This window comes from Schistocerca gregaria, chromosome 6, assembly GCF_023897955.1.
Source record: "Schistocerca gregaria isolate iqSchGreg1 chromosome 6, iqSchGreg1.2, whole genome shotgun sequence".
Lineage (NCBI taxonomy): Eukaryota > Metazoa > Arthropoda > Insecta > Orthoptera > Acrididae > Schistocerca > Schistocerca gregaria.
The window spans coordinates 276136205-276158728 of record NC_064925.1 but is presented as its reverse complement, the minus strand read 5'-3'; the positions used below and the strand labels follow the sequence as shown (position 1 = coordinate 276158728).

Below are 22524 nucleotides of genomic sequence, written 5' to 3'. Positions count from 1 at the left end.
TGAAAATCATCTCTGTCTCATGTGTTTTAGTTATGGTTCTGATTGTTCAGTGCTGAAAATTCCTCGTGAGTTTCTGAAAGCGCATGCCGGTACATCCATAGAAATGTTCTACATCCTGGCGACAAACTCGTGTCGAGCATCCACGGATCTTGAAAATGAGTATAAATAAAATCTCATCTGCTCTTGAATTAAATTCTTAACATTATATAGAATGACCAGCAAAGTCTATATCGGTGTTTTTCAATTTAACGTATAATAACATGCAACAAGGAGATTTGTGTTACTAATATACGGTTAAAAATACTTCCCTTTGTACAGCTATTTACGTCAATTTGTTTCGATTAGAAACCGTATGTTGTTCGAATTACGCGCGTACATTTCGAGGCGGAGTCATTTCAGCTTCTATCGTACACACTTATCAGATTTACCAATCATAAGGAAGTAAGATGATAAAGGTCAATTACAATGATATGTTCGTTATACGATGCTACATTTGAGTTAACAGATATTTGACATAGAAATGTACATTTGAGTTCGTCTTCCATGTTACGTCAATTGCGTGGTGTTGATGGGAGGAAAATGGTAGGTGTAACTCTGCTAGTGCAGCAGGTCTGCATGTTTGTTGCTATTTGACAACAGTTCGCTTGTGATCTTAGCGTACAGTACATTTATAGTGTACAACGGTTTCTGCACATCGAACGTTCGTGGTGCATTTCATTTGATGTTTAGTATTATTTATATCATCTAGGTTATGTTCCGGAGTTTGGCCATAGAGAAAATTGTTTTACTATTCCTTCACACAGAACAGCTAGTTTTCCCGTTTTACCGATTCAAATAGAGTTTTAACATTGCCTCGTAGGCCGAGACGGTCGCTCTAGTGTTATGTGTGTCACCGGTACTGGACGTCTCTTCTTTCAAGGTTGTAAACGAAAAAAAGAAACAAATGCATACCATTTATCACGTGCTGTTATACAATTTAGTACATTATTTTTGGTAGTGTTATTGATGATTTTTGTCACCTTTCAGAAACCAGAACACAAAGTTAAAACCAGATATGTTCAAGGTGCGTACAAAGGACAGCGGAAATCATATCATTCATACTTTGAACCGTACATTAAGTTGTAGAACAAGTAACTTGAATGACATTTGAATATCTTGGAGGACCAAAATTGTCATCAAAGTAATTATTGTAGTAGCTGGAAAATATTTAAAATCACTCCAGTAGGCTTTTTAATATTACTGTCAACAACTTCTCTCTCCCTCACTGTCATATATAAGGCGTCCTCATGTGAATGTTTAGAATAATAAAAACTGTAGTATCAGCAGAATTGACGTTTCGTAATGTGTGCCAAAACAAATATGTCATTGACCATTTTGGCAGTTCACTGTTGATATAGCTGCAATGATTAATTATGGATAATTAAGATTTCAAAGCAGCAGTTGATTCTCAGTATTCAATGATGTAGAGATGTTATCAAGTGCTTTTTGTCACAGGAATAAATAAGGATAAGTTTTTAATGATAAGTTTTAGTAGTCCATGTGGGGACAAACCCTATTTTGTGTAAATAAAACTATTACCTTCAGACCTACATAGACCTTGGGCAATACAACAGTTTATCACAACCCAAACTTTGTATTATCTACCAGACATCAATAACTTTTACAACACAACCAAGTAAATTCAGAAGTATTCCATACTCATATTAAGAAAAATTTCAAGAGCAGGTGGATGAAGGGGTGTTCTCTGGACGCAAGAGATTTTTTTACACATAGGTGATGTCTGGTTAAGAGCTTGTTGGCTACTCAATTACCATCCTCCCATTGGCTACCTCCAACTGCAAACTATGATACAGCTGTTCTGTAGGACAAATACAGACTTCAAGAAGATACCAAGAGTGAAAAGAAACAGGTTTTGGATTACCCAACTGGTCAGCAGGAAAATTTCATCTCCAGCACTAATTATGTTGAGTATCAATGAACAAAATAGAAGAGCATTGTACCATACACTTTAGATAGGCGTAGACATATGCCGAGTGGAGTTGTGAGGGATGGAAAAGACGTGCTGTGGTTAGACAGCTGTCTTAGGAAACTGCTACAAAAGCAAAGAGAACTTCACTGAAAATTCAAATATAGCCAGAGTCTCACAGACAAACTAAAATTAAACAAAACCAGAATTAATATAAGGATGGCTATGTGTGAAGAGTTCACCAAATTTAAAAGTAAAATTCTCTGTGACAGAAAATCCTAAGAAGTTTTGTGACAGAAAACTCTAAGAAGTTTTGTTTATTTATTAAATGACTAGATGGATTGAATCCATCTATTCAGGCCTCTGTGACCATGATGGAATTGAAACGCAAGACAATCCAAAATAGGTTGAAATACTAAACATTTTTTCCAACATTGTTTCACAGTGGAAGATCGTGCTATAGCGACTCCTTTAAACAAATGACAAAATTGCTGCTATCAAAATAAGTGACCACTGCTTAGAAAATCAACTGAAATAGCTCAACAGGGAAGGCCACTAGACCTGATGGGATACCAATATGATTCTACATAAGATAAGCAAAATAATTTGTTTCAGAGGTGTGAAGTGTTCCTGATGATTAGAAAAAAAGCACAGTTCATTTCCGTTTTCAAGAAGGTTCGCATATGCACAAAAGTGTAGGTCTGTATCACTTGACATTGGTCAGTGTTAGAATTTTGGAACATGTTTTGTGTTTGCGTATTATGGCATTTCTGGAGGCCAAAGGAACCACAATGGGTTCCAAAATCAACAATTGCATGAACTGCAGCTTGCTGTTCAATCTTAAGACCCAGTAAGCAGTAGATACAGGTGCCCAGATAGATCTCGTGTACCTTGATTTACGGAATGCCTTCAGTACACTTGCACATGGTGCCTAATGGACAAAATACAAGTTTATGGGAATATCTGCCCAGTTGTGTGACTGGATTGAACAGTTTCTAGAAAACATAACCCAGCATGTCATTTTAAATGGAGATGTCTCCAGAAGTAAAGGTAGCTTCGGGTATGCTCCAGGGGTGTCATAGGGGACCATTCCTTTTCACAATATGCATGAGATCTAGTAGATAACGTCAGAAGTTCCATGAAGCTTTCCGCAGATGAGGCTGTTACATACAGAGAAGACACAGTGCTAGAAAATTGTTTCAAAATGCAGGAAGATCTGCAGAGAGTGACAATTGACCCTCAACATAAAGCAAATGTAATGTATTGCATATATGTAGGCAGAAAGATGCAATTTTATTTATGATTACAAAATTAAAGAACAATCACTAGAAGCAGCTACTTCCATAAAATATGTAGGACTAGATGCATACAGATTTGGTGTGGAATGACTACATAAAAATAATCACAAATTAATTGTAAGAATCCTCATGGAGTATAGCCCGTCAACAGGGGAAGTAGCTTACAAAACATTCGCTTTACAAATACTTGGATATTGCTTGTCAGTATTTTATCCGATAGAACTGATAGAAGGAAATTCAAAGAAGAACAGCACATTTTCTTGCATGTTCTTTTAGTAAATAGAAAAGCATCATAGAGCTGATCAACTAACACCAGTCGCAGAAGTTGCAAGAGAGGCATTCTGCATCATAGTGTGGTTTATTGTTAAAAGTACTAAGCATGTTTGTTCGTAGAAGAGTCATAAGCTATATTCCTTCCTCCTATGCGTATCTTGTTAAAAGGCTATGAAAGTAAAGTTAGAGGGATTCGACTTCACACACAGGCTTCCAGGCAATCATTCTTCCGCAAACTGTTAAAGACTGCAACAGAAAATGGAGGAAGTGCAGTGGTACACAAAGTACCCTCTGCCACACACTGCAATGTAGCTTGTGGATTGTAGATAAAGATACACAAATTGTGAATACCATACAGTAAACTTTTACTTATCTTTCTGGTCCACCCTTGCTCCCTCATTGGAACTACTGCTGCCCCTGCCCTCCCTCCCCCCCCTCTCCCACCCCCCCCCCCACCCCCTCCCTCCCAACATCCTTCCTGACGACCTTCAAATGTGCCTCTGCGTTCAGCTTTGTGGTGTACCCAGCTTTTTGTGGATAAAATATCTAAACTGCATACAGATTCAGCATGAAATCCTGGCAGCATATGGTCTAGATACAATGTCATGTCCAGTTGTAGTGTAATTATGCCAACAGTGTGACCAAGGATACACAGATAAGGCTAATGCTAACTGAGAGGGAATGAGGATATTGCCCCATAATTTCCATATTTTCAGCAAGCTGAAGGAACATCTGGGATGAATGATTCTGCAGTGACGAGGACATTCACACAGCAGCTCTCGAATGTCTTCGTGACTGAGGAGCGGATTTCTAGTGTCGAGAAATTGAGTGATTGGTAGAACATTCCAACTGATGTTTAAAGAAACTTGGTGCCTTAAAAAACGGTGTATGGCTTTGGAGTGTAGTGCAGAATTTAGTAAAATTTACTTTTTGAAGTCACCTCATTGAAATATGTTGTTTATATGTCAATGTTCCACGTGTTGTGATGCATTGCCCCCATCTGTTATCTCCTTGTTGCAGCCAACCAGCCCAGTGCAGCTTTCTCCTGTGGAGGAGCAGGAGAAGCTGCTGGATGAGGCCCTTGGTGTGGTCAAGGTGCAGGCCTTCCAGATGAAGCGCTGCCTAGATAAGAACAAGCTCATGGATGGGCTAAAGCATGCATCCACTATGCTCGGAGAACTGAGAACATCGTTGCTGTCACCGAAGAGCTATTATGAACTTTGTATCCTTTACTTATATTATCTATTTATACTGTAGTGTGTGTTCAGTATTGTAATGCCAGAATATCAGTTAATATGTTAACTTCACTCTAGCCTTCTCTTATTATGTAGAAAAATCAGAGAAACTAAGTTTATTGTGTGTGGATGTTGCAAGAGTTTTTCCTTGGGCTGTCTGGCAAATAACCTGTGTGCCTTCCTTGGGCCAATATTAATTTCTCCACACATTACCAACTTTAGCTCTACACTCCCAAGCATGCCTCGCCTGTTTGCTGATGTTGTATACTCATTTTCCAGTAGATTCTCATCTAGATGATCATTAAGTTACATACAGCCCTCACCCGTCTTTTAAGCCTTGAATGTATACAAAGGTTGCCCAAAAGAAATTGAACTTATTTTTTTGTTATTAACTTATTTATTCACATTTGGAGCACAAACCATTAAACCCTTCAAAGTACTCTCCACTTCCACTAATACATGTGTCTAATCTTTTATTCCCTGTTTTAAAATATTGTTTACATTCATCTTTTGTTATGCTTGACAGGGTCTCCATCATTCCTTTCTTCACCTCAGCAGCATCATCAAATAACTTTACTTTTATGTGTCTCTTTGTTCAAGGACACAAAGAAAAAGTTGCAAGGTCTGGTGAGTATGGGTGAGGGGAGGAACAGGGGTCATACCATTTTTGGTCAAGAATGTCATGTAGATATGGCTGTGTGAGCAGGGGCATTGTCGTGACGGAAAAACCAGTCACCCAACTGCCACAAATAAAGGTCCTTCTGCTGCACACTGTTGCAGTCTTTTCAAAACTTCCATGTAGAGAGAGCCTGGTTTACTGTATGACCCTGTGAAACACTCTGATTGAAACTCAGATTGAAAAAATAAATCTGTATTGCTTAATGTTAGGTTTCACCGGACACACTTTCTTGGGGGTGAGGTGAACTACTTCCACCAACTTTATTGTTGCTTTGATTCAGGATTGTAAGTATAGCAGCAAGTTTCATGACCTGTTATAATTTTTGAAAAAAAGTTTAGATTGTTTCAGCCCTCTTCTTTCAAAGCATAGCATGCTTTCATGCAACTCTGTTTTTGTTCAGCAGTCATGGCTTGAATTAAACAGCCGTCCTTTTTGTTTCCGAATATTCTTTCACAATTCGCTGCACTACGTCATTCCCAACAGCTCCACAATTTCTTCATTGGTCCATTGTCAACCTCTGTTGATGATTGCATGAATGTTTTCAACATTTTCATGTGTTTGGGCAGGGCAAGGACGACCATAATGAGATTTACATCAGTTAACATTTCACTATTTTTTAAATGGGAAAACCACTCACACTTGAGTTTTCCCCATAGCATCGTCATTGTATGCCACTTTTAACGTTTCAAGAGCTTGTTTCATTTTTTTCCAAAGCAGAAAACAGAATTTTACCACCTGATGCTGTTTACTAAAATCAGCCATTGCAAAAATGACAATTGCACAAAAAACTTGCCTCTATAAACTCTGCCAAAACTAGTCCTGACCTACTTGAGTGATGGCACCTGGAGTACAGACACTGGAATGTTAACTCTGTGCACTCCTAGCTGCAAAATGCGGTATTACAGAAGCTCTTCCCACCATAAAATTAGTTCAGTTTCTTCTGGGTACCCCCACATAATGTGCTGATGTTGGATATTTCTCCGTTTAAATAGTTCGGTTTTCCTGATTTTATCGTGTTTTAGTTATTTATAAAGGAAAGAACATTAAATAAGCATCTTGGGCTATGCTGCAAATAAGTCTGTTACAGAAACTTTTAACTTCTATTTGCACATGTTGACTTTGCCAACTCATAACCACCAAGTGAGACGCCACAGTGCTAAGACTGTGGACTCCAATCTGGGAGAGGTTCAAATCTCTGTCTGAACAATTAGATTTATGTTTTTCTTTGTCTCTTAAAATGACTAATGCTGTAATGGTGGCACTGAAAGGACTCGACCAATTTCCTTCTCCTCCTACACCAATCCAACTTTTGCTCCATATCTAGTGGTCTTGTCATATAAACTCATTTTCACAGTTGATCTGCAGTATATAGCTCATAAAATGCACTAATTTGTCTAGTTAAAACTTTTCTGAATTTACTTTTTTTTTATAACAAAAATTCCATTAACTAATGGAGCTAACGTATCCTGGTTACACCGTAGATCAATCTGTTACCACAGCCTGTAGTTCATAGTCACATTACATGCCTTCACACATGTTCAAACCAACGGGACATGCTCCAAGCTAATGTAGATTTTGGGCCATGCTACAGATTAGTCTGTTACCAGGGAGGGGAAACTGGCAGCACGCTCTGACAGAATTCCATTTCAGGTTCATGTGGGTCTGTTAGGTGTTGAGCCCTGCCCTAGCAAGTGATTTTGACTTGTTACAGCTGTTTATGCAAGTAGTTCATTTGTAGACACCTTGACAACGAATGTGTAGATATGTCAATCACAGATGAATTACGTCACCTAGAGCTCTACCTCCTGGATGAGTTTCAAAAGGGTCGAAAAGTTGCAGATCTCTATGAACTGGTGCAGTATGCAGGCAATATTGTTCCTAGGTTGTAAGTATCTATTTGTAATACTTTTGTCAACTACCTCTAACAATTGTTTTTAATGGTGGATGAAAAAAAGAGCTTGTAATGGTGAAAATTGTTTTCCTTAAATGCGTAGTAGTTTTAAAAGTTGGACATAACAACCACAGACATGTTTCATGTGATTAAGATTAAGTTTGTTTTTCTGTAGCAGTAGTGAAATGTTTGCACTGGAGAGGAGGGAGGAGAGGAACAGGTTGAAAATTAGGTTTTGCAGTTTAAATTTAGATAATCTAATCATTAAACAGTTTCCTATTGCAACATTTCATAAATTTCCAATTTGTTGTCTGAATGAGGATTTTTGTTATGGACATGGCATTCTTTTGTCCCATTTTTGTTTGCTGTATATGGGAAACAAGTGTTCCTATAATTCTTCAAGAATATTTAGATACATAGTGAATTCACATTTATAAATAGCGTGGACTAATACCAAAGCAATATGTTTAATGCCAGACATTATATATATATATACAGGCACATGAACAAAACACACACACACACACAGAATTACGAGCTTTCGCAACTGGCAGTTGCTTCGTCAGGAAAGAGGGAAGGAGAGGGAAAAATGAAAGGATGTGGGTTTTAAGGGAGAGGGTAAGGAGTCATTCCAATCCCGGGAGCGGAAAGACTTCCCTTAGGGGAAAAAAAGGACAGGTGTACACTCGCGCGCGCGCGCCCACACACACACACACACACACACACACACACACACACACACGTGGTGTATGTGCGGATGGATATGTGTGCGTGTGCGCGCGCGCGCGAGTGTACACCTGTCCTTTTTTTCCCCTAAGGGAAGTCTTTCCACTCCCGGGATTGGAATGACTCCTTACCCTCTCCCTTAAAACCCACATCCTTTCATTTTTCCCTCTCCTTCCCTCTTTCCTGACGAAGCAACTGCCAGTTGCGAAAGCTCGTAATTCTGTGTGTGTGTTTGTGTGTTTTGTTCATGTGCCTGTCTGCCGGCGCTTTCCCGCTTGGTAAGTCTTGGAATCTTTGTTTTTAATATATATATTAAAGACTTACCAAGCGGGAAAACGCCGGCAGACAGGCACAAGAACAAAACACACAAACACACACACAGAATTACTAGCTTTCACAACCGATGGTTGCTTCTTCAGGAAGGAGAGGGAAAGACGAAAGGATGTGGGTTTTAAGGGAGAGGGTAAGGAGTCATTCCAATCCTGGGAGCGGAAAGACTTCCCTTAGGGGGAAAAAAAGGAAAGTTGTACACTCGCGCGTGCGCGCGCACACACACACACACACACACACACACACACACACACACACACACACACACACACCCATCCGCACATATGTGGTGTATGTGCGGATGGATATATGTGTGTGTGTGTGTGTGTGCGCGAGCGCGCGCGAGTGTACACCTTTCCTTTTTTCCCCCCTAAGGGAAGTCTTTCCGCTCCCGGGATTGGAATGACTCCTTACCCTCTCCCTTAAAACCCACATCCTTTCGTCTTTCCCTCTCCTTCCTGAAGAAGCAACCATCGGTTGCGAAAGCTAGTAATTCTGTGTGTGTGTGTGTGTGTGTGTGTGTGTGTGTGTGTGTGTGTGTGTTTGTGTGTTTTGTTCTTGTGCCTGTCTGCCGGCGTTTTCCCGCTTGGTAAGTCTTGGAATCTTTGTTTTAATATATTTTTCCCATGTGGAAGTTTCTTTCAAGGCACACTCCGCTGCAAAGTGAAAATCTCATTCTATAATCATTATACTTTATATTTACTGATTAAATGAACCTGTGTCACTGTTTGCTGCTCATAAAGACACTTAGTATATACGCGCTGTGACAATGAATCTGAGAAGTTGTCTACCAAGTTACCACTTACTTTGTTGCACTAACTTAGTAAAATTTCTTATTCCACCATCAGTAATACTGAATTTTCATTATGCTTCCAGCCCCTCTATTATTGACTAAATCTTGCAATGGACTTAAATATGTTAACAATTTGTGACTTTCCTCCTGATGTGCCTGTAACTTAAAGCTGATTTGATTTGATTTTATCAGGAGAGCTAAAACAGCTTAGGTCTAAACCACCACTGCCCACATCGAAACTAGGTTTATTGTGCGGTGTCGCTCCCTGTATATCTAGTAAAGCCAACCAGTGCCCTTAAATAGTGCAAGGAGACCCTCTACCAGTTTTTTGTTAGACACAATTTCTTCAGGTCTAGTTGTCCCGAAGATTCTGTATCTTTCTCTCCAATGCCATGCATTCAAAGATTAGGTGTGATGCTGCAGTTTCTTCACACTCATCACAGATCCTACATTTAGGGTCCTCTTCCATTATACCCGTAGTGTGTAGGTGTTTTCTGAAGTACCCATGGCAAGTCATCAGTCCAGTTTGATCTCTTTCCAGTTTCCCTAGAGAGATGCTGGGCTCCAGTCTCGGCTGAACCCCGTACAACCTTGCCCCAACACCTTGATCTGTTTTCGACACATCGGTGAACCAAACGATGTCCCCCCCGTACGGTGTCAAACTGATTTCTCCCACTGCTCCCTACTTCCAATTATTATATTTATAAGGCTTGTCGAAGCAGTTAGGAGCTATTATATAGCCATCGGGTATTTTCCCAGACGTACCTATATTTACTTCACTCACTATGTTAGTGTGTGATTCTGGATATCCAAATGAGACCCAGTTTTGGCCAGTTTTAAGTCTGTATGCCCCAGCTGCTGCCTCCGTCTTAACCCAAAGGTGAAGTGGAGGCATGTCCAGCATGGCTTCCATTCCAGTGGTTGGTGTGCTGCTATTTCCACTCGTTGTGGCTAAGCAGGCCAATCTCTGCACCTTAGCAATCTCTTTAGCAGCAACCTGCTGTTCTTCCTTCTTCCACCACACTACAGCTCCATAGGAAATCCTAGGTCTAACCACTGTGATGTATATCCAGTGCATTCCCCTGGGGTTTAAGACCCAGTTTTTGCCACAAGCCCTCCTAGTACTCACTAAAGTGCTTTTTGCCTTGGAACAGATACTCTTAATATGAGGGGTCCAAGTTAGCTTCTCATCCAAGGTTACCCTTAGATATTTCACAGTCCCCTTCACAGGGGAAGAGCTTTAGATTCCAACTTGCATGCTGAATATGTCTCTTTGTAAATGGCACCACAAGTCGTCTTTGGATTAACTCTCAGATCCTGTTTAGTGCACCATTTTTGCACAATGTCCAACCCTCCTTGTGCCATATTCTTAACTGTGTCAATGAATTTGCCAAGTATTACCATGACAAGGTCATCTGCGTATCCTTGCCAGAAGCACTGTCTGGAATTTAGTTCCTCAATGAGTTTGTTCACCACTGGATTCAACAATAGAGGGGACAAGACTGCTCCTTGGGGATCAGCCTCTAGTGGTCTTAATTACCATATTTTCATTCAACATGGTAGCCTCTACCTTCCTTCCACTAAGCATGGCTCTGGTCCACCTACATATAGTGGTCCCCAGATCATGCACATCTGCTGCTCTTACCATGAAATCGAAGGTCGTGTTGCTAAAGGCCACCCTCGATATCCAGGAAGATGCAGAGAACTATTTCTTGGGAGTGAAGTGCTTGTTCCACCTTCCCGACAAGTTGGTGGAGAGCTGTTTCACATTATTTACCTGGTTGGTATGCGTGTTGGTTCAGGTGTAGAGGGGCCCTACATAGCCTCATCTCCCCAATGTATACATTAACCAGTTTTTCCAGTGTTTTGAGAATGGAGGAGGACAGACTGATTGGTCTCATATCCTTGGCCTTGGTATGATCAATTCTCCCTGGCTTTGGAATGAAGACAACCTTCACTGCTCTCCAAACATTGGAGATGATTCCTACTGCTAAGCTAACCCTAAATAGCCTGCATAGGATTCTTATAAGCTTTCCTCCTGCCTGTTGCAGGAGAGCTGGAAAAATTCCATCTGGGCCAGGTGACTTGAACGGCTGGAATGTTCCCACTGCCCACTGGATTTTGTTGAAGTTCACGCACTCCTTGGCCGATTCCCAGCCCTCTCTTCAAGTGTGTGAGAACCAAAACGCACTCCTTGGCCGATTCCCAGCCCTCTCTTCAAGTGTGTGAGAACCGTTGTCTCTCTGGGGTCACATACTGGTCTGTGTTAGCCGGCAGAGCTTATTGAGGAAAATGAGTTTTGAGGAGCAACTCCAGCGTCTCATGTGCTGTCTTTGTATATTCCCCATCCTCCTTCCTCAACATACTTCCTGGGTTCGTTGGTACTCTAGTGAGAATCTTGTGAAGTCTGGCTTGTGCAGCCGTGCCTTCCACTTTCCCACAGAATGCCTTCCAGGGTCCCTCCTTTGCTTGTCTTATTGCAAGGTTGTAACTGACAATGGCTTCACGATATTTAGCCCATTGTCCTTTGCGTCTCGCAATATTAAACAGTCTCCATACCTGTTTTCTTTGCATTTCCAATTTGTTATTCCACCAAGGAACACTCCTATTTGTGCACTTCTTGGGGATTGTGCAGTTATCCTGATATGAGGTCACTATGGCAGAGGTAACAGTCTCCGCTACTTCCAAAAATTCTACTGGCTTCCTTATCGTGGTTTTAATTTCCTATAAGCCTAAGTCAAGGTCCCACCTATATGTCTCCCAGTCTGTTTTCCTTGGATTTCTATAAGTCATGGTCTGTCTGATTCCCATTTCAACCTTGAATTTAATGTACATGTGGTCCGATGAGGATGGCTCCAATACCACATGCCATTGTTTGACATAGCTACACATCATCATGGAACCAAATGTTATGTCACTTACTTCTTCCCTTCTGCTATTCCTAAATGTAGGTTCATTGCCCCCATTCAGGACCTCTAAGTTGTTAGCTACTGTTGGTGTCGCACCCCACCAGCAGTTTGTCACTTTGCCGATGGCAAGTCTACCAGTCTCCTCACCTCCAAGGGAGGGGGAGAACTGTCTTCATAAGGAAGGTATGCTGAGGCGAAGACAATTTCCCTCGTGATACCTTCCTCACATTGCTGCATTTTGATGGTCACTAAGTCCCTAGAGCAGAAATCCATCATTGGCATGAAAGAAAAGCCGTTTCTAACATAGATGCATGTTCTGGAGTTTCTTAGATTTCTAGCATAGATCAGCTTACCTCCAGTGCCTTCGAGGCCCAATACACCCCATTTAACTACAGACCTATATCATTGACGTCGGTTTGCAGTAGGGTTTTGGAGCATATACTGTATTCAAACATTATGAACCACCTCGAAGGGAACGATCTATTGACACGTAATCAGCATGGCTTCAGAAAACATCGCTCTTGTGCAACGCAGCTAGCTCTTTATTCGCACGAAGTAATGGCCGCTATCGACAGGGGATCTCAAGTTGATTCCGTATTTCTAGATTTCTGGAAAGCTTTTGACACCGTTCCTCACAAGCGACTTCTAATCAAGCTGCTGAGCTATGGGGTATCGTCTCAGTTGTGCGACTGGATTCGTGATTTCCTGTCAGGAAGGTCACAGTTCGTAGTAATAGACGGCAAATCATCGAGTAAAACTGAAGTGATATCAGGTGTTCCCCAGGGAAGCGTCCTGGGACCTCTACTGTTCCTGATCTATATAAATGACCTGGGTGACAATCTGAGCAGTTCTCTTAGACTGTTCGCAGATGATGCTGTAATTTACCGTCTAGTAAGGTCATCCGAAGACCAGTATCAGCTGCAAAGCGATTTAGAAAAGATTGCTGTATGGTGTGTCAGGTGGCAGTTGACGCTAAATAACGAAAAGTGTGAGATGATCCACATGAGTTCCAAAAGAAATCCGTTGGAATTCGATTACTCGATAAATAGTACAATTCTCAAGGCTGTCAATTCAACTAAGTACCTGGGTGTTAAAATTACGAACAACTTTAGTTGGAAGGACCACATAGATAATATTGTCGGGAAGGCGAGCCAAAGGTTGCGTTTCATTGGCAGGACACTTAGGAGATGCAACAAGTCCACTAAAGAGACAGCTTACACTACACTCTTTCGTCCTCTGTTAGAATATTGCTGCGCGGTGTGGGATCCTTACCAGGTGGGATTGACGGAGGACATCGAAAGGGTGCAAAAAAGGGCAGCTCGTTTTGTATTATCGCGTTATAGGGGAGAGAGTGTGGCAGATATGATACACGAGTTGGGATGGAAGTCATTACAGCATAGACGTTTTTCGTCGCGGCGAGACCTTCTTACGAAATTTCAGTCACCAACTTTCTCTTCCGAATGCGAAAATATTTTGTTGAGCCCAACCTACATAGGTAGGAATGATCATCAAAATAAAATAAGAGAAATCAGAGCTCAAACAGAAAGGTTTAGGTGTTCGTTTTTCCCGCTCGCTGTTCGGGAGTGGAATAGTAGAGAGAAAGTATGATTGTGGTTCGATGAACCCTCTGCCAAGCACTTAAATGTGAATTGCAGAGTAGTCATGTAGATGTAGATGTAGATGTATAAATAGGTTTCTTGTATCAGGGTCACGTCCACTTACTCTCTCCCCAGGCAGCGGCTCAGGGCAGCAGAGGCCCCCTTTACTATGCTGCAGATTAATCTGCAGCATCTCCAGGCTCCGTCTTACTGCCATCTTTGAGGTCTTCGAGAACCCTGATGGTGACCTGCGAGAACTCTAAAAACAGTTTCGGGTCCTGCTCCCACATCGCCTTCAGGGACTTCTCACCAACCTCCACCACCAGGGTTTGTCCTTCCGGAGCAACCTTCTGGGTGCTGGGCCCATATTTTCCCAAACAGAGTCTTTGGAGAGACTTTCTTAAGGATCTTGGGTACCCATAATGATATCTTTGCGGTCTTAAGAACCTCTGCTGCCGTCTTGACCAGCAGCTTCGCATCTTCCCATGGGGATATCAAGGGCACCTTGTCCTTAAGCCATTCTACTGTGTGCACCCCCTCACAGATAAAAATGAGTGCTCCATGGTCTAGACAGACCCTCCTGAAGTTGGTACCTGGGCCAGCGTCCTCTGCCCACCCACCCCAATCTTTTCAAAGAGGGCCATCTGTACTAGTTCCTCCTGCTGCAAGGTAATGGCCACCAGTGGATAACCTTCCTGGATAACTGCCATCCTCCATATCTGTTTACTACCTGTCTTTGATGTTGTGGGGGGGTCTGCGTGTCCCCTTCAACCTGAGACAGTTTTTTGCTGGGGGTCTTGGGTTGTACTCCCTTTACATCCCTCCATTTGTGTTTAGGAAACCATTCTTTTCCTTCCTATTCCCTCTGTTCCCTGAGTAGCTTCCTCCTTTGGGCCCCAGACAAGCCTTTGATCTTGATCTGGTCTAGCTTCTTGGTTACAGTTCCCACTTCTGGCTCAGGTCTAGACCCTGATTCAGTAGTGGAAGTGCCTTCCATCGGTTCAGTCCCCATTGTTTGGGTATCTGAGGTCTCAGTTTGCCCCTCAGTTTCTTTTTCTGTAATCATGTCCATGTCGGTCCCATGAGATTTGGGGATCTAGAAGGCCCACACCACGAATACCCCGTGTGGTGTAAGGCTAATTACTCAGGGAGGTTGCCCAGTATCCCTGAGGCTCCATTTGTCACACATCTTCCCATGTGCTACGCACCCCTCGGCACGGATCGCATCGCATCTTGGGTTGGGTCAGGGAATAGGGTAGGACCAGGAGTGGATAGGGAAGAAGGGACTTGTGGGACACTCTCAGTCTGATCTCCATCGGCTGAGGCCTTCCCGGCAGTAGGTCCTCTACCTACGGCATAGCCCTCAGCGTCCCGTGGATACACAAGCCTCTCCACCCGCACGGACAGTGCTTCGTCAGGAACTTAAAGCTAATGGTATGCTTATGGGTGACAGTTCTTCTGTAAAGGCCTCTTCCTAGTAGCTAGTTTTCCCCCCTGTGGGTTCGGGGGTAAGAATAGGCCCACGGTATTCCTGCCTGTCGTAAGAGGCGACTAAAAGGAGTCTCAAACGTTTTGGCCTTGTGAGATGGTCCCCTAACGGGTTTGACCTCCATCCTTCTAAATTTTCCGAAGAGCGAGCCGATTGGGAAAGGGCGCCTTACAAGGAGCGATGTGTCCATCAAGCATTACCATCTCTAGCCAGGTTTGTCGTCATCGCTTAGCAGTCCCGCTCACCTACCATCTCTTGGGCGTGGATTTGTTCTTGGGTGCGGTTTCTTGCAGTCTGCTATGCTGTGTCGCTTTATGCGCCAATGATGATATTGGACTACATCACCTGAAATCCAGCACGGTAGCCAGTCCGTTGTGGTGGGGCCGCCATGTACCCTGTTGGTTGTAGCCCCCTGACTACACAGGGATCGCTCTGCTGATGCCAGCGCCGTTAACTCCCCACGTATGCCAAGGAGTAGATGCCTATCTCCTTGGGGCATTGGGACTCCCGTCAATGGCCATCCTGCCAGGTGGTCGTTGCTGAGGCTGGGTGGCGCCCGTGGGGAGGGCCCTTGGTCGGAGTAGGTGGCATCAGGGCGGATGACCCGCAATGAAGCGTGGTACATCATCTCTTGCTGGTGGCCAGCCGCCAGCAGTCTCCAAGCGTTCCAGGGCTCAATACAACGCAACTACATATGACCCCAAATCGTTCCCCTCCCTGGCTACACCATGGGAGGAACGAAAGACTAAGGATGCCAGTGAACCGTACTCGCCCCGCTACCTGGTGTGTACGAGAGCTGATGGTGAATCCTTTACATCCATGAAGCCTCAGTTCTTCGTCGAGCACTTAGAGGACAAGTTCGGGGAGGTGGAGGGCTTGTCCAAAATGCGCTCGGGCTCGGTTTTGATCAAATCGGCGTCCTCCGCCCAGTCCCGCCGGTTACTCGATTGTAACAAGCTGGGGGATGTTCCGGTTACAATCACGCCCCATAAGAGTCTTAATATGGTCCAGGGCATAATATGCCATCGGGACCTTCTATTGCAGTCCGATGACGAGCTTCGCGCCAATTTAGAGCGGCGAGGTGTTCACTTCGTCCGGCGCGTACATCGTGGTCCAAGGGATAAGCAGGTTGCCACCGGTGCCTTCATCTTGGCCTTCGAGGGTGATACTTTACCTGAGAAGGTCAAGGTGATGGTCTATCGTTGTGACGTCAAGCCCTATATCCCTCCCCCGATGCGGTGCTTTAAGTGCTGGAAGTTCGGGCATATGTCTTCCTGCTGTACTTCCAGCCTCACATGTCGAGATTGTGGACGCCCATCACATCCCAATACTCCATGTGCTCCGCCTCCCATCTGTGTAAACTGCGGAGAGCACCACTCACCTTGCTCGCCGGACTGCAGGATCTACCAGAAAGAGCGCAAAATCATGGAGTATAAGACCCTGGACCGCCTGACATACACTGAGGCCAGGCAGAAGTTCGAACGCCTCCACCCTGTTCGAATGACTGCCTCTTACGCCGCGGCTACTACTGTTATGGCCCCATTGGCTCTCCCTCAGACTGCCACCTCTCAGAGCCGGAATGCTACACCTGCCCCCTTGATGGTGGGGGGCACTTCACTCCCTGCTGCTCCTGCACTACCTGCCTCAGGAGCAGCAACCCCCCAACCATCGGGGACATCAGTCCCCACTTCTAAGCTGGGGAAGCCTCAAACTTCCCCTGCTCGAATAACACAGAAAGGGTCCCTTGGGTCCCTTCCTTCCCAGGTTTCCGCCTCTGGGAAGGGTGACGTCAGCCAATGGAAGAAAAGCAGACCAGCGGCTGATCGCAGGGCTTCCCGCTCCTCCTCCGTCCCGGAGACTGACTCGCTGGAGCCCTCCCAGCCAATGAAACCCAAGGACCAGAGAGACAAGACGAAGAAGAAGACCTCTAAGGCCAAGGACCACGCGGTGGCATCCACCCCCCTGCTCCCTACAGGCTCTGCGTCCGGGGATAAGGTGGAGATCCGGGCGTCCGCTGAGGACCTGGATCTCGCCGGACCCTCAGACGCCATGGAAGCAGATTGTACTGGTCCTCCATCGGTGGCAGCAGGTGACCCAGTGGCGTGATCTGCCTCCTCGGCCCCTTCACGCCTTTTTCGGACATGGACAAAGCAATACTCCAGTGGAACTGCAGCGCTTTTTTCCACCACCTTGCTGAGCTTCGCCAACTCATCAGCAGTCACCCTTTCCTCTGCATTGCCCTACAGGAAACTTGGTTTCCGGCAATGCGGACCCCTGCCCTACGTGGGTATCGGGGTTATTACAAGAACCGGGCAGCTTATGAGAGGGTATCTGGTGGAGTCTGCGTCTACATCCTTAACTCTGTCTACAGCGAATGTGTACCTCTTCACACACCTTTAGAGGCTGTCGCTGTAAGGATGTGGACGCCTCAGCCTATTGCTGTCTGCAGTTTGTATCTTCCGCCAGATGGTGATGTCTCGCGTCATGTGTTGGCTGCATTGATAGCACAACTGCCTCCTCCTTTTGTGTTACTGGGCGACTTTAACGCCCATAACCCCCTGTGGGGTAGCGCCGCGATTACTGGCCGGGGTAGAGATGTCGAGACTCTTCTCTCGCAGCTTGACATCTGCCTCTTAAACACGGGAGAGCCGACACATTTCAGCGTAGTCCATGGCACATTTTCGGCCATCGACCTTTCTATCTGCAGCCCCGGACTTTCACCATCCATCCACTGGAGTGTCCATGACGACTTATGTGGTAGTGACCATTTCCCCATCTTTCTGTCACTACCACAGCATCACTCTTCTGAACGCCCCTCCAGATGGGCTCTGAATAAGGCTGATTGGGGCTTGTTCTCCTCTCTCGCCACTATCGCACCTCCTTCCCCTGACACCATTGATGCGGTGGTTCAGTCGGTCACCACCGGCATCGTTTCTGCGGCGGCATCTGCGATTCCCTGTTCATCCGGGTCCCCTCGGCGGAGGACTGTGCCTTGGTGGGCGCCCGAGATCGCAGAGGCGATTAGAGATAGCCGGCGGGCTCTTCAACGCCATAAGCGGCACCCGTCCTTGGAGAACCTCATCATTTTTAAACAGCTCCGTGCCTGTGCCCGATGCCTTATTGGCCAACGGAAGCAGGAGTGCTGGGAACGGTATGTTTCCACCATTGGCGTCCGTACCTCTGCATCGCAGGTTTGGGCTAAGATTAGGCGACTCCATGGCTATCGGCTGCCTGTCTCTGTCCCTGGGCTTTCGCTGAATGGAGTGGTGTGTACTGACTCCGACACGATTGCGGACCGGTTAGCAGCGCATTTTGCTCAGTGTTCTGCATCTACGTATTACCCACTGGCCTTCCGCTCCCGGAAAGAGCGGTTGGAGAGTTGGAGGCTTTCCTTTCACACGCGCCACGCGGAGTCGTACAATGCTCCTTTCAGCGACTGGGAATTCCAGAGTGCACTATCTGCTTGCCCTGATACGGCTCCTGGGTCAGACCGCATCCACAGCCAGATGCTGAAACACCTCTATGTGAATTGCCAGCGACGCCTCCTAGATGTTTTCAACCGCATCTGGGTTGAGGGTGTGTTCCCGTCTCAATGGCGAGAAAGCATCGTCCTCCCCGTGTTGAAACCTGGCAAGAACCCGCTGGAGGTGGACAGCTACCGCCCCATAAGCCTCACCAACGTTCTTTGCAAGTTGCTAGAACGTATGGTGAGCTGGAGGTTGAGTTGGCTCCTCGAGTCTCGAGGCCTTCTGGCTCCGTCTCAGGGTGGGTTCCGTAAAGGCCGCTCTGCCGTCGATAATCTGGTCTCCCTAGAGTCTGCCGTCCGTACAGCCTTTGTACGCCGCCAACATCTGGTTGCCGTCTCCTTCGACATGCGGAAGGCGTGCGATACGACTTGGCGATATCACACCCTGGCCACACTTCATGGATGGGGTCTTAGGGGCCCGCTCCCGATTTTTATTCAGAATTTTCTGTCGTCTCGTTCCTTCCGCGTGCAAGTTGCTGCGTCCCATAGTTCCTCCCGGGTCCAGGAGAACGGGGTCCCACAGGGGTCTGTCCTCAGTGTCTCCCTGTTTTTTAATTGCGATCAATGGGCTCGCTGAGGCGGTGGGATCGTCCGTCGCAGCTTCGTTGTATGCAGACGACTTCTGCCTCTACTACAGCTCCGCTGGCATTGCAGTTGCTGAGCGCCAGCTGCAGGGCGCTATCCGCAAGGCGCAGTCGTGGGCTGTAGCGCACGGCTTCCAGTTTTCGGCCGCTAAGACCTGTGTTATGCATTTCTGCCGGCGTCGCACGGTTCACCCTGAGCCACGCCTTTACCTTGACGGTGAACCTCTTGCTGTGGTAGAGACGCATCGGTTCTTGGGACTGGTATTTGATGCCCGGTTGACTTGGCTGCCTCATATTAGGCAGCTTAAACAAACATGCTGGCGGCATTTAAACGCTCTCCGTTGCCTTAGCCACACCGGATGGGGTGCCGATCGGTCCACCCTTCTCCGGCTGTATCAAGCGCTGATCCAGTCCCGCCTTGATTATGGGTGTGTGGCTTATGGTTCGGCGTCGCCATCAGCGTTGCAATTGCTGGATCCCATCCATCACTGCGGGATCCGACTCGCCACAGGAGCATTTCGGACAAGCCCTGTTGACAGCTTACTTGTGGAGGCTGGTGTTCCTCCATTGCAGATCCGGCGCGACCGACTTCTGGCCGCTTATGCTGCCCACGTTTGTAGCTTGCCAGGGCATCCCAACTACCGTCTCCTGTTCCCACACTCGATCGTCCATCTTCCAGACAGGCGGCCCCTAGGCCAATCTCCGTCTGCCCCCTTGGTGTGTGCGCCGACCATGCATTCGGCTGGATTTGGCACAGGGTCCGAAAGACTCGGTCCCTCCTCCGGCCCTCCGCCGCCGCTTTGTTGCTCTCCTTGCCGAGTTTCCCGGATCTGCCGTGACCTATACCGACGGTTCGATGGTCTCTGGTCGCACTGGTTACGCTCTTACTCTAGAGGATCATTGTGAGCAACAGTCGCTGGCACCCGGGAACAGTGTATACACTGCCGAGTTGGTTGCCATCTATCGCGCCCTAGAGTATATCCGCTCCCGCTCAGGTGAGTCCTTTGTCATCTGTAGTGACTCCCTGAGTGGTTTACGAGCTCTTGACCAGTGCTTTCCTCGTTCCCGTCTGGTGATGGCCATCCACGAGTCGCTCCATGCTCTTGCCCGTTGCGGCCGCTCCGTGGTCTTTGTTTGGACCCCAGGTCATGTCGGCATCGCGGGCAATGAGCGGGTTGACACGCTGGCTAAACAGGCAGTGAGTTCACTGGCTCTGGAACTCGGCCTTATGGAGTGTGATCTCCTGTCGCTTTTGCGCCAGAAAGTGCTTGGTGCCTGGGGTGACGAGTGGCGCACCCTGCCCACGCCCAACAAACTTCGGGCGGTGAAGGAGACGACCCGTGTGTGGCGCTCCTCCATGCGGGCCTCTCGGAAGGACTCTGTCGTCCTCTGCCGGCTGCGCGTTGGCCACACGGGCTGACGCACGGCCATTTGTTGCGCCAGGAGGACCCACCGCTATGTCGCTGCGGGGCAGCTCTGACGGTGGTCCACATTTTGGTGGACTGCCCGCTTTTAACAGGACTCAGGCAGACGTTTGCGCTGCCTGATACCATCCCTGCCCTTTTATGTGATGACGTTGCTATGGCGGACCTCGTGTTGAGTTTTATTCGGGCAGGGGGTTTTTATCGTATGATTTGAGTGTTTGTCCTTTTATTTCCTGTATTGACTTGGGCCTTTGGCCTGTGGTTTTAAACTGTGGGTTTTAATGTCATTTGGTGGTTGGCTTTTCCTTATTTTCATGGTCGGCCAACCACCTTCACACTCGGTGCGATTTTAGTTCCGTTTGTCTGGTCTTTGTCTGCCTTTCTTGTATTGTGTCGTCCCTTGTCTCAGTTCTCCGTTTTTAACGACTGACAGTTTTTATTTCGTGTGATTTTATCGTGGAACAAGGGACCGATGACCTTAGCAGTCTGGTCCCTTCAATCCCACACCCAACCAACCAACCAACCAACCAACCAACCAAGTAGCTAGTTTTGCAGTCAGTATAGAAATCTATTAATCATTCAAGAACTTCTCTTATACACCCCCAGTTGTAATTTGGACATTCATGTAATGTATTCTGATAGCTCTGTTTTAGAGACAGTCTTAAATAGGAAGTTATGAGATTTTGTGACAGGAAATAAGTGAGATAGAGATGGCTAAGTGGAAGAATCTGAGTTACTTGCATTCTCAAATGTCTTAATAAGAGATAGTATTGTGTTAATTGACATTTGAAAAGAAAAGAGGTCACATTTACAGCCCAGCTTTAGGAATGCATCAACAATTGTGACTATTCTGATTTATTTTTTGCAGTAGAGAGTATTAATAAAAGCTGCTATCATTTGGAATCTTTGATTTTCTTATTGTGTCCTACAATAATTACACCATTAAGGAACTAGTGAAAAATCTTGCAGCTGGTTTCAGTCGTATGTAATCAGAATGGAGCAGAAAGGTCTGCTTCATTATAGTGTAACAGGCAGTAAGCTTATATTGATTTCAGCCCTGTAAATTTCTATTCTTTATTCACATTTTTCATTTACACAGGGTTTGTCTTAAAGTAATGTATCACTCCCCCTCCCCTTCCCCCAGATATGTTAAACAACTTCAAATTCTTTGAAGTGTGGCGTGATTATTCTGTAGCAAAATATTTTTGCCAGCATGATTTCCATTGTGTTGTAAGCTTTCTGGAACTCCTCAACTGGGGTGTGCTCTTCAGGGGAGCTCTCAAAGTAGCTTTCTTTTGATATCCCTTTTCAGCCAACAAAAAAGTCTGTTGCGGCCAGGTTGGGTCTGTAGGGCTGCTGCAGCATCATTGTCACATTAATCCTGGTCAAGTAGGCTTTGCTTGAGTCTTCTTTAAGCATTCCAAACTTTCCACCAGTGTCTTGTTGAGCTTCACGCTAAGCTGTATTGCACATGGTTATTAAGTCATCTTCTATCATCACGAGCTGCACTAAAAATGTTTTATTTGCCAAAACCAGTTTTTGGATTTATAACCCATCATCAGTTGCATATTATGCACTTGTCTAGCAGTCTACGCAAACTGTGTACAATTTTATAGGGCATATTTCAGATCCTGTTGTATTAACTGACAAGCATGTCACTGCTATAGAAGTGCATAATATAAAACTTTTCTAGTGCAGTTCATGTGGTGTATAGAAGATATATTGTAATAAATATTTGAAAGCTGTGGAGCACCAAGAATTCAAGATTTTTATCGCCTAGAAGAGCTCTGAAGTTTTCTACAA

General features: G+C 45.6%; 1 protein-coding gene across 2 annotated transcripts in view; it reads left to right on the top strand.

The window, feature by feature from the left end:
• Nucleotides 1-376: 376 nt before the first annotated feature.
• LOC126278036 (vacuolar protein sorting-associated protein 35) overlaps nt 377-22524 on the top strand; it is a 104527-nt gene continuing 82379 nt past the window's right edge. The window contains exons 1-4 of one of the 2 annotated variants that reach the window (XM_049977778.1): nt 574-919; nt 1027-1063; nt 4558-4759; nt 7213-7336. In XM_049977778.1, the coding sequence (XP_049833735.1) occupies nt 1055-1063; nt 4558-4759; nt 7213-7336 (335 nt within the window). In that variant the 5' untranslated portion in view covers nt 574-919; nt 1027-1054. Of the gene's footprint in view, nt 920-1026; nt 1064-4557; nt 4760-7212; nt 7337-22524 lie in introns of both variants that reach the window. The other variant, XM_049977777.1, reaches the window with a different exon arrangement.